The sequence below is a fragment of the Coccomyxa subellipsoidea genome (genome assembly GCF_000258705.1).
Source record: "Coccomyxa subellipsoidea C-169, whole genome shotgun sequence".
NCBI lineage: Eukaryota > Viridiplantae > Chlorophyta > Trebouxiophyceae > Coccomyxaceae > Coccomyxa > Coccomyxa subellipsoidea.
This window is the reverse complement of record NW_005178026.1, coordinates 264,315-277,983: the sequence shown is the minus strand read 5'-3', so window position 1 is coordinate 277,983 and position 13,669 is coordinate 264,315. Positions and strand designations below refer to the sequence as shown.

General features: G+C 50.8%; 3 protein-coding genes across 3 annotated transcripts; 1 reads left to right on the top strand and 2 right to left on the bottom strand.

Annotated features, from left to right (window-relative positions):
- Positions 1-87: 87 nt before the first annotated feature.
- Positions 88-2,205, top strand: COCSUDRAFT_19016 (S-adenosyl-L-methionine-dependent methyltransferase; the record flags this gene model as incomplete). Its single annotated transcript, XM_005644351.1, has 4 exons — positions 88-405; positions 533-676; positions 1,300-1,410; positions 1,975-2,205. 4 exons carry the CDS (start codon positions 88-90, stop codon positions 2,203-2,205), a joined length of 804 nt encoding a protein of 267 aa, XP_005644408.1.
- A 732-nt stretch (positions 2,206-2,937) lies between these two features.
- COCSUDRAFT_44279 (hypothetical protein) lies at positions 2,938-4,727 on the bottom strand (the record flags this gene model as incomplete). Its single annotated transcript, XM_005644350.1, has 5 exons — positions 2,938-3,032; positions 3,281-3,353; positions 3,615-3,648; positions 4,006-4,162; positions 4,643-4,727. The coding sequence occupies 5 exons, from the start codon at positions 4,725-4,727 to the stop codon at positions 2,938-2,940; spliced, it is 444 nt and encodes a 147-aa protein (XP_005644407.1).
- A 1,667-nt stretch (positions 4,728-6,394) lies between these two features.
- Positions 6,395-13,111, bottom strand: COCSUDRAFT_48710 (UPF0187-domain-containing protein; the record flags this gene model as incomplete). The annotated part of the gene is made up of 12 exons (XM_005644349.1): positions 12,979-13,111; positions 12,492-12,716; positions 11,769-11,836; positions 10,985-11,145; positions 10,259-10,334; positions 10,002-10,048; positions 9,641-9,738; positions 9,139-9,258; positions 8,464-8,585; positions 7,591-7,653; positions 6,887-7,031; positions 6,395-6,577 (listed from the first exon to the last, which is right to left on the bottom strand). The coding sequence occupies exons 2-12, from the start codon at positions 12,669-12,671 to the stop codon at positions 6,395-6,397; spliced, it is 1,263 nt and encodes a 420-aa protein (XP_005644406.1). The 5' UTR covers positions 12,672-12,716; positions 12,979-13,111.
- Positions 13,112-13,669: the final 558 nt, after the last annotated feature.

Below are 13,669 nucleotides of genomic sequence, written 5' to 3'. Positions count from 1 at the left end.
ATGGTTTCACAGAATTTGAAGTCTACTGACGCCCTCTCATCAAGCCAGGGACCTCGAGGTCGTAATTTGAACCGATCACTGATTCCCATGCTCCCTTCCGAGACACCAAAAACAAGAGATGTGGGCGCCCGGGCTGCTGGCAGCAAGCCCATCAGGATTATTGAAAACGGTTATAAAGACAGAGTCAAAGACTTCTGGCAGGGACGAAGCGAAGTGTACGATGTCAACAATAGCTTCCACCCACCTCTGTGTGCCCATCTGGTTGGGCTAGCAAACCCATTCCCGGGGTCTGCAGTCCTCGACATTGCGACGGGCACGGGATCCGTTGCATTTGCCGCAGCAGACGCCGTCGGGCCCAGCGGGCGTGTGGTAGGGGTGGACATCACTGACACGATGCTCCAGCAGGTATGCTGATCAAGCCCCTTTCGGTTGCTGCAAGTCGCCATAACTATACTTTTCACGCTGGGACATTCCCTTGACGCATTGCAAACGGTTGGTAGGTGTCATATCGAGACTTCAATTTCGTTCACAGGCTCAAGCCAAGGCAGATGCCCTTGCTGCGACCAACGTGGAATTTCAGCTCGCTGACGCAGAAGCCGTATCCTTCCCGGAACAGTCCTTCGATTTCATATTGTGCTCCAATGGCATGGCGTACCTCCAAAACGTCCCAGCGGCAGTCAAGAGGTTTCACAGCTGGCTGAGACCTGGTGGGAAGCTGTGCTTCAACAATCCGCAGGTATGCAGCATTGCAGGGCCGCGCAACAAATATGTGTAATATTGCCTACTGCATTTTTGAGGAGATTTAGGCTCTGCGCATGCTGATTTATGCTGATTTAGCACGGCAGGAAATAAGTCACGCTGCTTTCATGGGGTTGCTGTGAAAGAAAGTGCCGCTGTGAATCGACGAATCCACCTTCTAAGTGCGGACGTTTGCATAAGTTCCTTGACTGTGGTTCAATTCAGACCTCAAAATTGACCCCAACGCAGAGAAGCTTACTTGCTGAGTCAACAAGAGTCCCATGGGTCATCTTCACGTTGTGATCAGGATTCCTTTTTGACAGGCGCCTAGAATTCCGCTGCAAGGTTTCTTGCTACACTGGGCTTGCTTCAACTAGACACTTTGTTTCAGTAAGACAGGTCCAACTCCTAAGCCAGGGCCGCTGCTTGGACTGCTAAAAGGCTCCCTCAGCATAGTATTCTTCAATTTAGGCACAGCTTGAGTGCTTAATATCTAAAATTATTTGTTGACAGGCGCCCATGATTCCGCTGACGGCCACGCTGGTCTCAGTTTGCGCGGAGAAGTTTGGAGTTGCGCCTGAGGACGCAGGGGCGGCCCTGGGCAGCGAGGCCCGGATCAGAGCAGCCTTGGGGGCGGCTGGCTTCAAGAGCATCGAGGTGAGCGCCTCAAAAGTCTACCTGCAGGAGTGAGCCAGTCCCTCTAAATATTAGGATGTTAAAGGGTTAAGGGTTAGGGGTTTTTAAAAAGCCCTAAACCCTAAATAAAAGAAATAATATATATAGAGGCAGATTAAGGCTGAGCGCAGGTCAACAGAGGAGTGCCTGTGACTCATAGATGATCACATGTATTTGATGAGCATGTACATCGGTGCCCCAGCAGTGAATTGCAGAAGCGCTCTCTTGAGCGCCAGAAACATCCTTGCAACACAAAAACATTGGTCCAAGAAAAATCAGGAGTTGTCATCCCAAGGTGCTTTTCTAGAATTGGGCAGAGATTTCTGGGCTCTGGCCCCTGGGATCAAATTCTCCATTCTAGCAGCCAAGACAAGACTCAGAACTCTGTGCTTGCACAGAGGCAGAGGCACAAGGAAGTGCTAAGTTCACGCCCCCGGACCTGGAAGGTCCAGGGGCGCTGTCAAATTCCAAGCAGAATTAAACCGTTTATTTCAAATTTCCAAGCAGAAGTAAATAAGTTTATTTCAAAACCAGCTGGTGACGCAGGTGACAGGCACACAGGAGGTGAAGGTCTTTGAGGACACAACTCCGGAAAAATTCGCAGAGAGCATTTTCGGAATGATGGAGCGTTTTCCGGCAGCACCGCTGAGTCAGCTGCTGTGTCAGCAGCAGATCAGTGAGCTGAGGGCGGATTACATGATCGCAGCTGTGCCCCAAGCAGAAACAATGCCTCGACGGGACGGCGGGATTGTGAACGAATTTGTCATGCTGTGGGCTGTAGCCACAGTTTGACTACTATTTTTGTTATTTTAGCAGACACCTTCAAATGGCCAGCGTGCAGGTTAACAGTATCAGGATCTCAGTGCCAAAGCAGCTCTGTGTATTATTTCTTTTGGCTTTTTCTATTCATTCGGCTTCTTTTTTTTTTCTGATGGGGAATGAGGCAGGAGAATACATAATTGAACTGGTGTACCTGAATGTCAAAGGAGTGAGATGAAGAAGTTTTCATGGGCCTTTGCCAGCCCACAGGGTATTGCCTGTGGCGGTAGCCTTATGCCACCTAGAGCTATCGGCATTTTTTGGCGGAACTTTTCAGTTACATGTATCAAAACAGCACGGCCTTCGCACTGGCATTGTATTTGTGAAGCAGAATTTCAACATCAGGTACCTACTGAGTCAAATATTATGTCTGCAAGAAATAGTCTGTACAGAAATGGGTTGCCAACCTTGGTCATAACCAACAGAGTTGCGTTGCACGAGATGCTCAGGAATCACACTTGCCCAACAGTAATGGGCAAAATATGTGTCCATCCTGGAGCTTGCAGGTGCAAGCTCCACCTTTTTTTGCAGGTTGCAAGAGATCTTGCCATGACTGTTATCACGTGCGAACAACGCATATATGTACATGGATTACAATGCTCCCATTCCCGATAATTCCTGCAAGAAGCCAGCTCAATCTGAACAGTTCGAACAGGTTTCTCAGATCTGATATCTGACTCCAGAGCAGTTGCTTTTTGGGGAGCCTCAAACGCTCTGCGGTCCGGTCATGCCACAGGGGTCATTAATGGCACCCCCGTTTGTCGAGTTGGTGCATGCGGATGCCTTCAGCAGCCGATACCCTGCGCATGCCAGGGGGAAAACCCTCAGGCTCACGGTAAAAGAATCTCTACAAGATGAAAGAAGACCCAGTACTGCACCCTGAGATCCTTTGGCAACTGTTCTGCAAATCTGTCCTTGGCGGGATGCGTAGCGGAAACAAAGTGTTACCTAATGAGGCGACACAGGTGAGTCAGCACTTACTAAGATAAGTCAGTACTGAATGGGGTGAATCAGCCTTTGTAAAAACAGCAAGGCGGCGGCGACTCACCGGCGATGATCTCTGCCCGGGGGTGGCCGAAGTTGGAGGCCAGGTTCAGGAAGCGCTGGGCGCATCCACACCCCTGCGCAGGGGAAAGGGGGGGGGGGGGGGAAATACTCTTAGCCCTGCCCAAACCCTCAGCCAACTGCTTTCACCTGCTTTTGATGCACTGTCATCTGCTTTTGTTGTTGTGAGTGAATACAAAGGTGCAAGCGCAGCAGCAAGCAGGCTGCAGAGAGTGAACAAGCGGGCTTCAGGGAAGAGGCTCTAAAGAAAGATGATTGGCATTGAAACTGCTGGGCTGAACTTGTGGGAGAGATTGGGTGGCGCAGAGGCAGCTCACATTCTGCAGGAAGGGCCTGGCAATAACGCAGCACCTGCACAGAGCCACACAATTGCTAAGTAGTGCCAGCACTGGATCATTCCTTCTATGCAACCATTCACACCTGTTGCACTTTCCCTCAGGAAGGCAGTCCTGCCATGATGCATGTGCGGGAGACGATCTGGCAGGTCACAGTACTAAACTCACAAGGTTGGACCCAAGCAGGGCAACTGGGAATCTGAAAAGTCTAAAAGCAGGCAACATCTCGGAAAGAATCCCCATAGTCTGCCAAGCTGCTATGGAGTGTCTAATACCACCTAATTACAGTGCGAAGAAGTGGCCGAAAACCGTTTGTTTGTTTTTAACGATCTTAGTGATCTGAGTTCGAGTCTCAAAATCTGGAGGGACTTACGAGGGTGGGGGGGCCGCGTGGGTGGCGACCTCATTGGCGACGCCGGCGTCTGACAACGCCGCGATACGGCGGTACTCTGCCAAAGTTGGCCCCGTCACAAACTCATAGCATGGCGAGTCGGTCGCCGTTATGCTCTGCCCGATTCCCACGCAGCCGCCTGCGCGTACACCATCACACACTTCGAGTCATGGTCACCTTACAGAATACCTGCACACCTGCCCAAACTGCTGCACTAGCCGTGGCTTGTACGGCTGCTTACTGCAAGTTTGATGAGCTTGATGTGTCAATTTGGCAGTCTCATGTGCGTAATGCGCACACCATCTTCCCAGGACAGACCTCCCTCTATTCATGTGCAGTATGCTGCTGCTTCTGCCTGAAGCAGCTTGCAAGGTCTGAGTCTGAGTCGGAGTTTGAGCGGACAAGGGAAGAATGATGCTGGGCAGCTGATGTCATGCCCGAGTCTCCCTGAAATCCGCAAGACAGCGTTGCAGCTGCAAGGTTGCATGGAGCTTGAAGGATACTCAGTTTCTTCATGCTGTCAAAGCATGAAATCATGAAGTATTCCCCACGCATCAGAAAGATATCTGTGTCCCAGTGGGGTCTCTTACTATCTTGAGGCCCCAAAAGCTCTTCTTACCTTGCAGCAGTTGGCGGCTGTGTGCATGTACTGTAAGGAGCAGAGACCCTTGAATTGCCAGGCACAAGATTGTAACAATGGCCATCGTGGATGCCTTGGTCTTCAGCATTGCGAGGCAGCGTTATGAAACCTGCGCATAGCACAGCAGGTTTACGCAGACCCTTCGATATCTACGGACTTGCTGGTCGCTTTATCGCATGCTTTGTACGAAACTAGTCCTTTCCCTCGGTCCCTGCTGTGTTGGTTAAGGCAACGATCTAGAGGCAGTCTGCGTGCCCAGTCAGTCTGATCGTGATAGGGAGACACCACACAATCAGCATCGCCGCAATTATAACAGGAACACAATTTTAAATTCACGAAGCTTTTATATGCAGTTATGATCCTGTATCGTCTTTGGTGGAGGCACCTGGCAGGCTTCGGGGGGCGGTCTTCTGAGCTGCCCTGATGAAAGAGGAACGCACAAATGTGCTGCAAGTAACTATTTAAAAACAGTGTTCCTCTGCACACTTTGGACGACAGTCTCCTTTTAAAGTCGAGCCGACCAAGCTGGCGCTAAGTAGGGTCGGGCGAGGTCGGTGGCGCAAAGATGACCCGTGCAGACTTCGCCGTTTTATAATTTGATATGATGCTGATAATCTTATGATATTTACCAGTGCTGCCAGGACGCGAGTGCTTCGGGCAGCCAGATTCTCCGTGGAGTTGTTGTCTTTCCAGCACGTGACAGGGTCCCCGTGCTGCTGACGTGGAATCGGGATGGAACTCGATCGTCACACAATGTCACACATTCATCAGACCATGAATCAACTCTGGTGAAAATGCTGGAGGTTTGAAACACTGACACAGAAAATTGTGCTACTGCCAGAGCAAGCAAATGTCCAATCTCCACCCAAGACTCAGTGGCTGCTGCATTGGCTACTAAGCAAACAATATTGAATTAATTCATTAAATGTTCTCAGGCCTCAGACCTAGGTGAACACAATGCAAATTCCAAGAATACTGAGAGATCCAAGTTTTAATCAGCAATGCTCACACCACGGTTGTTGCAAACATCTCACGACTACAGCCTATTGCCTATTGAGGGGTACTCCCAGTGCATGGCACAGCTGTCAGAATGCACAGCTGTCACCAGTGTTGTCCAATCAGATGCCCAGTCAGCAGTAATCCAAAAGGTTACCCTTGGACAGAGGTTACCAAGAGAATTACGAGAGCCAGAGCATGTAGTCCAGTGTGGTCCAGCCAGAAGATCACAACCACCCAGCCCTGACTGCCAAGTGCAAGCGCTTTGTAATAGCAGGCCTGGCACAGAGCGCGCGCATTTTGCGACAGCACCGGCCGGTGCGGAGCGGCAGTCGGCCGCAGCGACTGCTGCTGCGGCAGCGCATTACTTGCAACGACTGCTATCCTACAAGCGTGGGGCACTCCAATGTCATTCTGCTGCAAGTGATTACAGAAAGATAGTAAACTCAGGTAGCTGGATTGGCGGGCGCGCGGGCGTCGGCGCGGGCGCGCGCGCGGCTGCCAGTGTGGTTTTAGCAAGCGATGATGTAATCGCGGCGGCGGCGGCTGCGGCATCGGTCGGGGAACCCGGGGGAACCAGGGGGCTGCCGCTTTACCCACGGCCCACCTGTGGCCCCCAAAAGGTGGGTCTCCGTGCGTGACGCGGCAGCTTCACTAGCAGCTCCCAACAGCTTCCTTGTGCACTGCAAACAAACTTATTTGCAGCATCTCTTGTATTCCATGATGCTAAGCAGCTCAGGAAGCTGGGTTGGGGGGTGCGGCGGCGAGCGTGGAAGTGGCGAGAGTGTTGGTGACGGCGGCAGCAGCGGCGTTGGAGGGGCGCGGCTGCGGCGGGGGGACCGGGGGGCCCGGGTGGGCCCCGGTGGCGCCCAGGGTGTGCAGTGAGTTTGCAAGCTGCCGGAAGAGGTCCCCCGTGATCTGCACACCCCAGCACTTCAATTCCAAATAGACAGATTCTTTCGGGTCTGATGTGATGGAGCACAAGTGGTGTGCAGGCGGATGAAAGGCTCGCACACACTGAGCACTGCTCATGAGCACTCTGGAGCCATGCTCAGCCCAAGACAGACTGTTTCCTGCGCTTGGCATACAGCATGCTCGCTGGATCCCCAGACCCACAAAGGTGTGCCCCACAGGAATATACCCCTGGACTGCACATGTAATCTACTGCATCTCTGAGCACATGCCGCTTGGCATTGAATCGCAACACAAGATATGGTCATCGCTGACATGGCAAGGCAATGCGTCTGGCATGGGGCGTGCCTTGTCAACAGGGATGTCGTTGTAGTCGTATCCGAAGGGCGCCTCAATCTCAACGCCGATTTCCTCAAAGCCCAGCAGCTCGTAGCCGACCACAACACACACTATCAAATTCCTGTGCGCGACAGCTCAGCAGAATGAGTCGTCAGCAAATGTCGCTGTGCTGCCTCTGCAAGCCTTCAGCGCAACAGGTCAGGAAGAGCCGATCCATCATTGTGGGGACTGCCAGGATCCTTGGTTCTACCAGTTTTGATCAGGCTGCAGGCTAGTTGAGGGTGGGAAGGGTGTGGGCTGGTATTTTCACCAATCAAAGACCACGGTAATCGGTCAATCCTTGGATGAGAGACTGCCTTCTCCAGCTGACGGTGACACTACCAGTCAGCACCAGTATACTCAACCTAAGCTTAAGCATGGGGCAGAGCGCAAGTGCAGCGTTGCTTGAGAGTGAGACACTGGAGAAACTTGCAGGATGTCTGGAGCCATAGTTGCACCATACGGATTCGGCCATTTGGCATACGGGGAATATTCGGTCGTATATTCGGTGTTTTGGGCCAAAATAGGCCGTTTTTGACCGTATTCCGTATATTTTAATACCGTATGACCGTATATTCGGCCGTATATACGGTCCCCAAAAAGTGTTCTGACCGAATGGTGCAACTATGTCTGGAGCGCACCACCAGCTGAGCGAGACCACAAACGCAAAGGGCAGCCCCAGAAACCAGAGCACCATGAATGACCTGCGCATGCATGCAGAAACAAATACTCGCAAAAGTGCTGAAGCAAAGCAGATCCTTGAACAGCTACCTGCCCACGATAGCCTATGTGCTATATTTGACATTTATTCAAGTCTCATGCTTCCTAGACTTGCCTCGACCACCCATCTAATGTCCGTAACTTGTTAAAAATAAGGTGACTGGCGTGCCAACAGCCAGTCACCTTTTACATAATGCAATGACAACCGCAACCAACTTTGCTATGCTGACAGCACAAGTTGATAGTTGATTTTTTGCGAAAGGACCGCATGCACACTGGCAGCTCTCAGAGTGCAACTGCTCAATATTGTCTGTTCAGCCGACAACCACTTAAGGCATGCGGCGCTGTGAGAATGTGGGCAGGTCCTAATCTAATTTTCTGGCAGTGCATGTCTTGTCATAGAAGGCGCCCGCTGACAGTGCTAGTCATCACTGGACAATGTAGCAGTCCTGGTACCGATCTTTGTTGCTGATTTTTGTGGTGTGCGACATCCGACAGATGTGGCAAGCTCAGGGCAGACATCAGAAGCAGGCACACCTCAGGAACATGTCAGAAACAGTGTAGTACCCATTTAAAGCAAATTTAGGGGTCTTTCTGACTTTAGCAATACCAGGGTCATGCGTCATTGGATTGGGCTTGTCGAGAGCTTTCCGCATCTGGTCCCAAAATTGTCACAGGGTTCATATTTTGGGAGATAGGGTCTTGTTTATTCGCCCTTTTTTCCAAAATCATTATTTATTGCGGGTGTTAGAATGAGTACTACAGTATCCAAGAAAGAAGTCATGTGAGCTGACCTGAGGTGCACGATGTAGGCGAAGGGCATCGGGGTGGTGAAGATGCGCATGCACGAATTCAAATCTTGCGACAGGCCGCGGATGACTCCGTCGAGGCCGTTAGCCAGCGCAGGTGGCAGCACCTGCGCGCACATGTCACCCGCCACATCAGCAATTTGTTTGTATTCACATGCTGCAGGGATAGGGCTGCTGGAATGGCAACGCCATGCTCATTTGTGCCCAGTGATTGCACCCCAGCCGTGCAGACATGAAGTTCTGCACAAGAGAGCCGTCACTATACTTCCCTGGTGCCTCAAACCCCTTGATTATAGAAACCTAGGGGGTGCATAAAGTGTACCCTACGCTGGTGATCTCGGTGATGATGTGGAAAGGGATGTTTTCCGAGCATTCTTATTATTATTACACACTTTTCCTGCCAAGAGGCAAGGTGCATCCTGCAGCCAAGCTGCACTATCAAGGCTGCCACAATCCTACCCCTTGATGGAATTGCCAGATCCAAAGCAAGACTCAATCAGCCGCGGGCACGATGCTCAGTCTTTGTACCGCCCCCCGCCAGCCGGGGCCACCTGAGCATTATAGGTGGATTCTACAGCTTTGCCAGGTCGAGTACTTTAATTTCCTGGGTTTTCAACCCTACTATTTTAAAAATCTAAAAGGTGATAGAGAGCGGTGCACCTTGGATGCGGTGCTGGTGATCTCTGTCAGTCGCAGGATGATGTGGAAGGGGATGTTGTGCGATGACGACAGCTCATGTAATTCTGCGTCCGACACTATTCCTCTCAACTCCTCGTAACCCTGTGCACAGGATCATAATTGATCAGCGCTGCTCTCTGTTCTAATTCAGAGCGCAAAGCCATGCAAAGAGCCGGGCACTGACTGCCCATTAGGCTAACCAGTATGGTGAGCTGGAAAGGACTTGCAGCTGTCGCTCACAAACAAGTAGGCAACAAGCCAGCATGCTTGATGCTAGCAATCATGAGCGCTTCACATCAAGACCTGAGGAGGGGTGTCTCTTTCAAAAGGCAGTTCTGCTTTTACATGCTCACTTTCACCAGATACACACTCATCAGAAACTGTGGGTCTCACTCCTGCGTCCCCAGCAACTTAGTGCTGAGGACAGAATTTTCGCCAGGTTGTGATATTGAAAGTGAAAGGGACATTGAAATGAAGGCCGCACCGCTTCATGGCGCAGGTATTTCTTGGCGGCTACTGTAAAGGCGATGGTGTAGCGGATGAGCTGGCTGGCGCTGTCGCGGTCTTTGGGGGCTACCCAGCCTGAACAGGCAACGTGCCACATCAGCCGCCACATCAGCAAATGAGTCAGAATTGCACAGTGCATTTTTGTTGCCCAATGGTGCTCGCAATATTTTCATTCCTGACTCTCGTCCAGGAGTGCTCCAGGCCATAATTGCAGGCCAAACGTTGTTGCCAGTTCTGGAGTGCAACACTTAATAAGATTTTTTTCATAATTGTTCAATGCATGTCAGTAGTGCCGAGGGGTTGCTTTTTGCAGGCCTAATGGAAGAAATAAAGCTCACCCAGTGCCATCCTCTGCATGTCCAGGCATTTGCTGTTGATGCCGTCCCTGCAAGAAATAACAGTACAGAATGAAAATCCGGAGAGTTGGCTGACCTTTCTCTGAGGAGGTGACAAGAGTGAATTTTGCATGCCCTCTGTGTGTCTGTGAGAGTAAAGTTTGCATTTAATTGTGCTGCAGGTCAGAGAAGAGTCTATAAAGACATGAGCAGGGGTTTGCACACACAGAGCTATAAGGAATTGTCAATGGTAGACTCACCACAGCTTACGGCCCTCCCACCATCGGTCGTAGGAACTGTTCGTCCTGAAGGTCAGAAGCAGAAATAGGGCAAGACCTGCGCAACCATAGAGGTATCATCACCCTGATGATCAGAGCCTGATCCATAAACATCAATTGTAAGTGCTGTTGCCCTTCTGCTGGCTCTGAAGGGGCAGCAGCTTCTACCAGAATGCTGAAGTCCCAGGGAGAAAAGTTGCAGGGCAAGGTCGGGACAAACTACATCAGTAATACCCCCTGGCAAAGAGCGCAGGTGAATTAAATGAGCTGCCACTTCATTAGTGGTCACAAGACTTGCACGCTGCTCCTGCCAGAGGCAAGGTGCAGCTGCAGACAAGCTGCAGGCAGAGGCTGCCACAATTCCTACCCCTGGTTGGACTCCCCAGATCCGAGCAAGACCCAATCAGCCGTGGCCACAGTCACAAAATTTGTACTGGTCCCCGGCAGCCGGGGCCACAGAGACATCATCACCCTGATAATCAGGGTCTGATCCATAAACAGCCTTCACCCATGCTGCAGCCCTTCTGCCGACTCTCAAGAGAAAGCAGGTTCGCACAGGGTGCTGGTGTCCTAGGCCAGACAGACAAAGGCATGGGCAGGGAAAGGAATATCAGTACAGTCCCTGGCACAGGGTGCGCAAAAGAATATTGATCTGCCATTTGATCAATATTCGGAGACTCTCCTTGTATGGATTTACAAGGGGCTTACCCAGGGTCTGGATGGGGAATTGCAGGGCCTTCAGCTCGGCGAGATTCTGGTAGTTTGGCACGACCAGGACAATGACTGCCGTGACAACGGCGCAGTAGACCGTGTAGATCAGTAATGGCAAGATCGGCAGAGCGCGGCCCGACACTGACAGCACAAACTCCCTGCGCGCACATGCCGGCACATGCTTGAAGAGATTTTGTGTCTGTGGCTTCTCAAGGCAACGCCTTTTTGTAAAGCATTGCACTGTCTATTCCTATATTAGTAGAAATGAAGAAGCAAATATGATCTGTACGTGCAGCTCTTCCCGCTGAACCTTGTACCCATCCATCTCAAGGGCTGCATTCCTTTAAGAAAAGCTCTTCCTTCATTCGCGATGCAACGAGAGCATGCGCTGCACAAGTTTGTACATTAAAGCCCTATGTACAAACTCTGGGATCCTAAGACTCCACTGCAGTGCTCTGCAGGAACATTCTGCTCAGGGTTCTGATCCCTAAAATACCATAAACCCCAAAATAAGTCATGACATGCAATACGCATGCATGCATGGTCTCTTGGGGACCGCAAAGCAGCAAGATGCATGCTTGCCAAGCATGTCACCCTTACTCTTGCTGCGCTCTCCACATGAATGGCAGGACTACCAGTGCTCGGGGGATTTTGCTAATGACACAGTTGTGTCCGCACACACAGCATATAATGACGTGTATTATCCTCTTTGTAAGCATCTATGAATTGCTGACGAGCCCGATGACTGATGTGCTAGATAAAATGCTGACTCAGCGCTCACCAGTATTTGGCGCTACGGCCTCCTGCCAGCTCGCGAGCTTCCACCATCCTCTGCACGCCTTCGCCACCCTGCGCATGTATTATCCACCCCTTATTCTCCCCTGGAACACCTCAGGGAACACTGAAGAGTACTCCCTAGCACCCCTTAACAACAGTCTCCAGTACCGCCCCGATCATCCCAAGTCTGTGGGAATGTCACGCAGATTGCTTGTTGTTGTTGTTGTTGTTGTTGTTGTTGTTGTTGTTGTTGTTGTTGTTACACACTTTTCCTGCCGAAGGCAAGGTGCGTCTGCAGACAAGCTGCATGTAAAGGCTGCCACATTCCTACCCCTTGTTGAACTCGCCAGATCCGAGCAACACCGTGGGCACGGTGCTCAGTATTTGTACCGCCCCCCGCCAGCCGGGGCCAGATGCAACCCATAAAATCCCACCTGCCCGTTCTTGGCTTAAACTGCATTGTCTTGCCCTGCGTGTATGCCCATGGCCTTTGGCTTTGGGTTTGCCGACCTGTAATTATAATAATAATTGAAATAACTGCCCCCTGTTCACCTTGGATCCCTGCGGAAGAGACTAAGAGTGCTGATCATTTGGGCCAGACCTAGCTAGAGCACCCCTCTTTCTCTCGTTGACTGCGGCTCTATGGAATGCATGGTAATACCTACAAAAGTTGCCCTTCAATCAATGCATTTAAGCTGCCAAGCCCTTCTGCAGACTATTTGCACACCTTTGGCATTGGGTGCTGCAGGGCATTGAGTGCAAAGGCGGCTGCCCTGAACGTGACAGGGACTTTCTGCGGGGATGGTGCACTGCCGCTGTGATTGCTGCCCTCGGCTTTTGATGCATTACGGCTGTCTAGGAGCGGTTGGAGCAGCTTTCTTGCGTGCGCCTGATCATTCTGCTCCATGGCTGCGCTGTTGTGCTCCACTGTTGTTAGCAACGAGCTGCCTGCCTGCATCAATATGTTTCCTCGAGCTCTTTGATGATGCTGCGCTTGGAGAGGAGTGAAATTTTTCATTTCAACAGATTTGGGCCAAAACTTATTGACATCAATTGAATATCAGCGTTGACTTCGTCGTGCAGCTAAGTGAGGAACAGCCATTGCAGTACCAGACTTGAGTATTCAGAACTAGAAATCTCTGGTAATAAACGGACTAAAACTCTGTTGGAGTGTAATTGAAATCATTTTTATGCCAAAAGGGGCAGTCTTTCACCTCGGATCGCCAACACTCATCCTTCAACGACCTTGAGATGCCGCCCCGGTGAACCCCGTTTGTGATCAATTCGATCACACCCCTGAATCTCCTCAAATAAATACCAAACTGTACGACTGCAACAGCATTTGTCTCGGCACAAATGGATCGGTAAGGAAATCTTGACTGTTCTGGATGGAAACGTGTCGGAGCCCTCAATTCCCTTGAGCCAGATGGAACCCTGATAAGGAGGAAGGTGCCTTCGTAAGCTGGCAGCTGCTTCTACATATCCAAATTGCTTCATGTAATGCTGCTTTATAAGCATTCTGATGATTGTTAGGTGTTCCTTAACACATCTATCTTATCTGCACTCCAGCACCAATCGAGTTAGACACACCCTTTCTAGCCACCACAAACTTCATCGCTTCCAGCAGCTTCATACTGCAAACTTATATCGCAACTTAGTCGCACATAACCACAAGCGTGGATTGAAAGATCTTTCAGATGTGAGAAGACACAGCACTAGTGCTTTACACTTCTATCCTGCTTCCACTGCGTTGAAGTGCTCCTCTCAAATGAGAATACGAAGCGTCCTGAATAGCATAGGATCCAAAATCAAATCTTTACGGATTCCCAAACCTCCATTGGACCCCCTGGGAGCAGTCCTTGGGCACCTAGGCGGCATGGCAAACATATTCAGGCAGGATCCGCA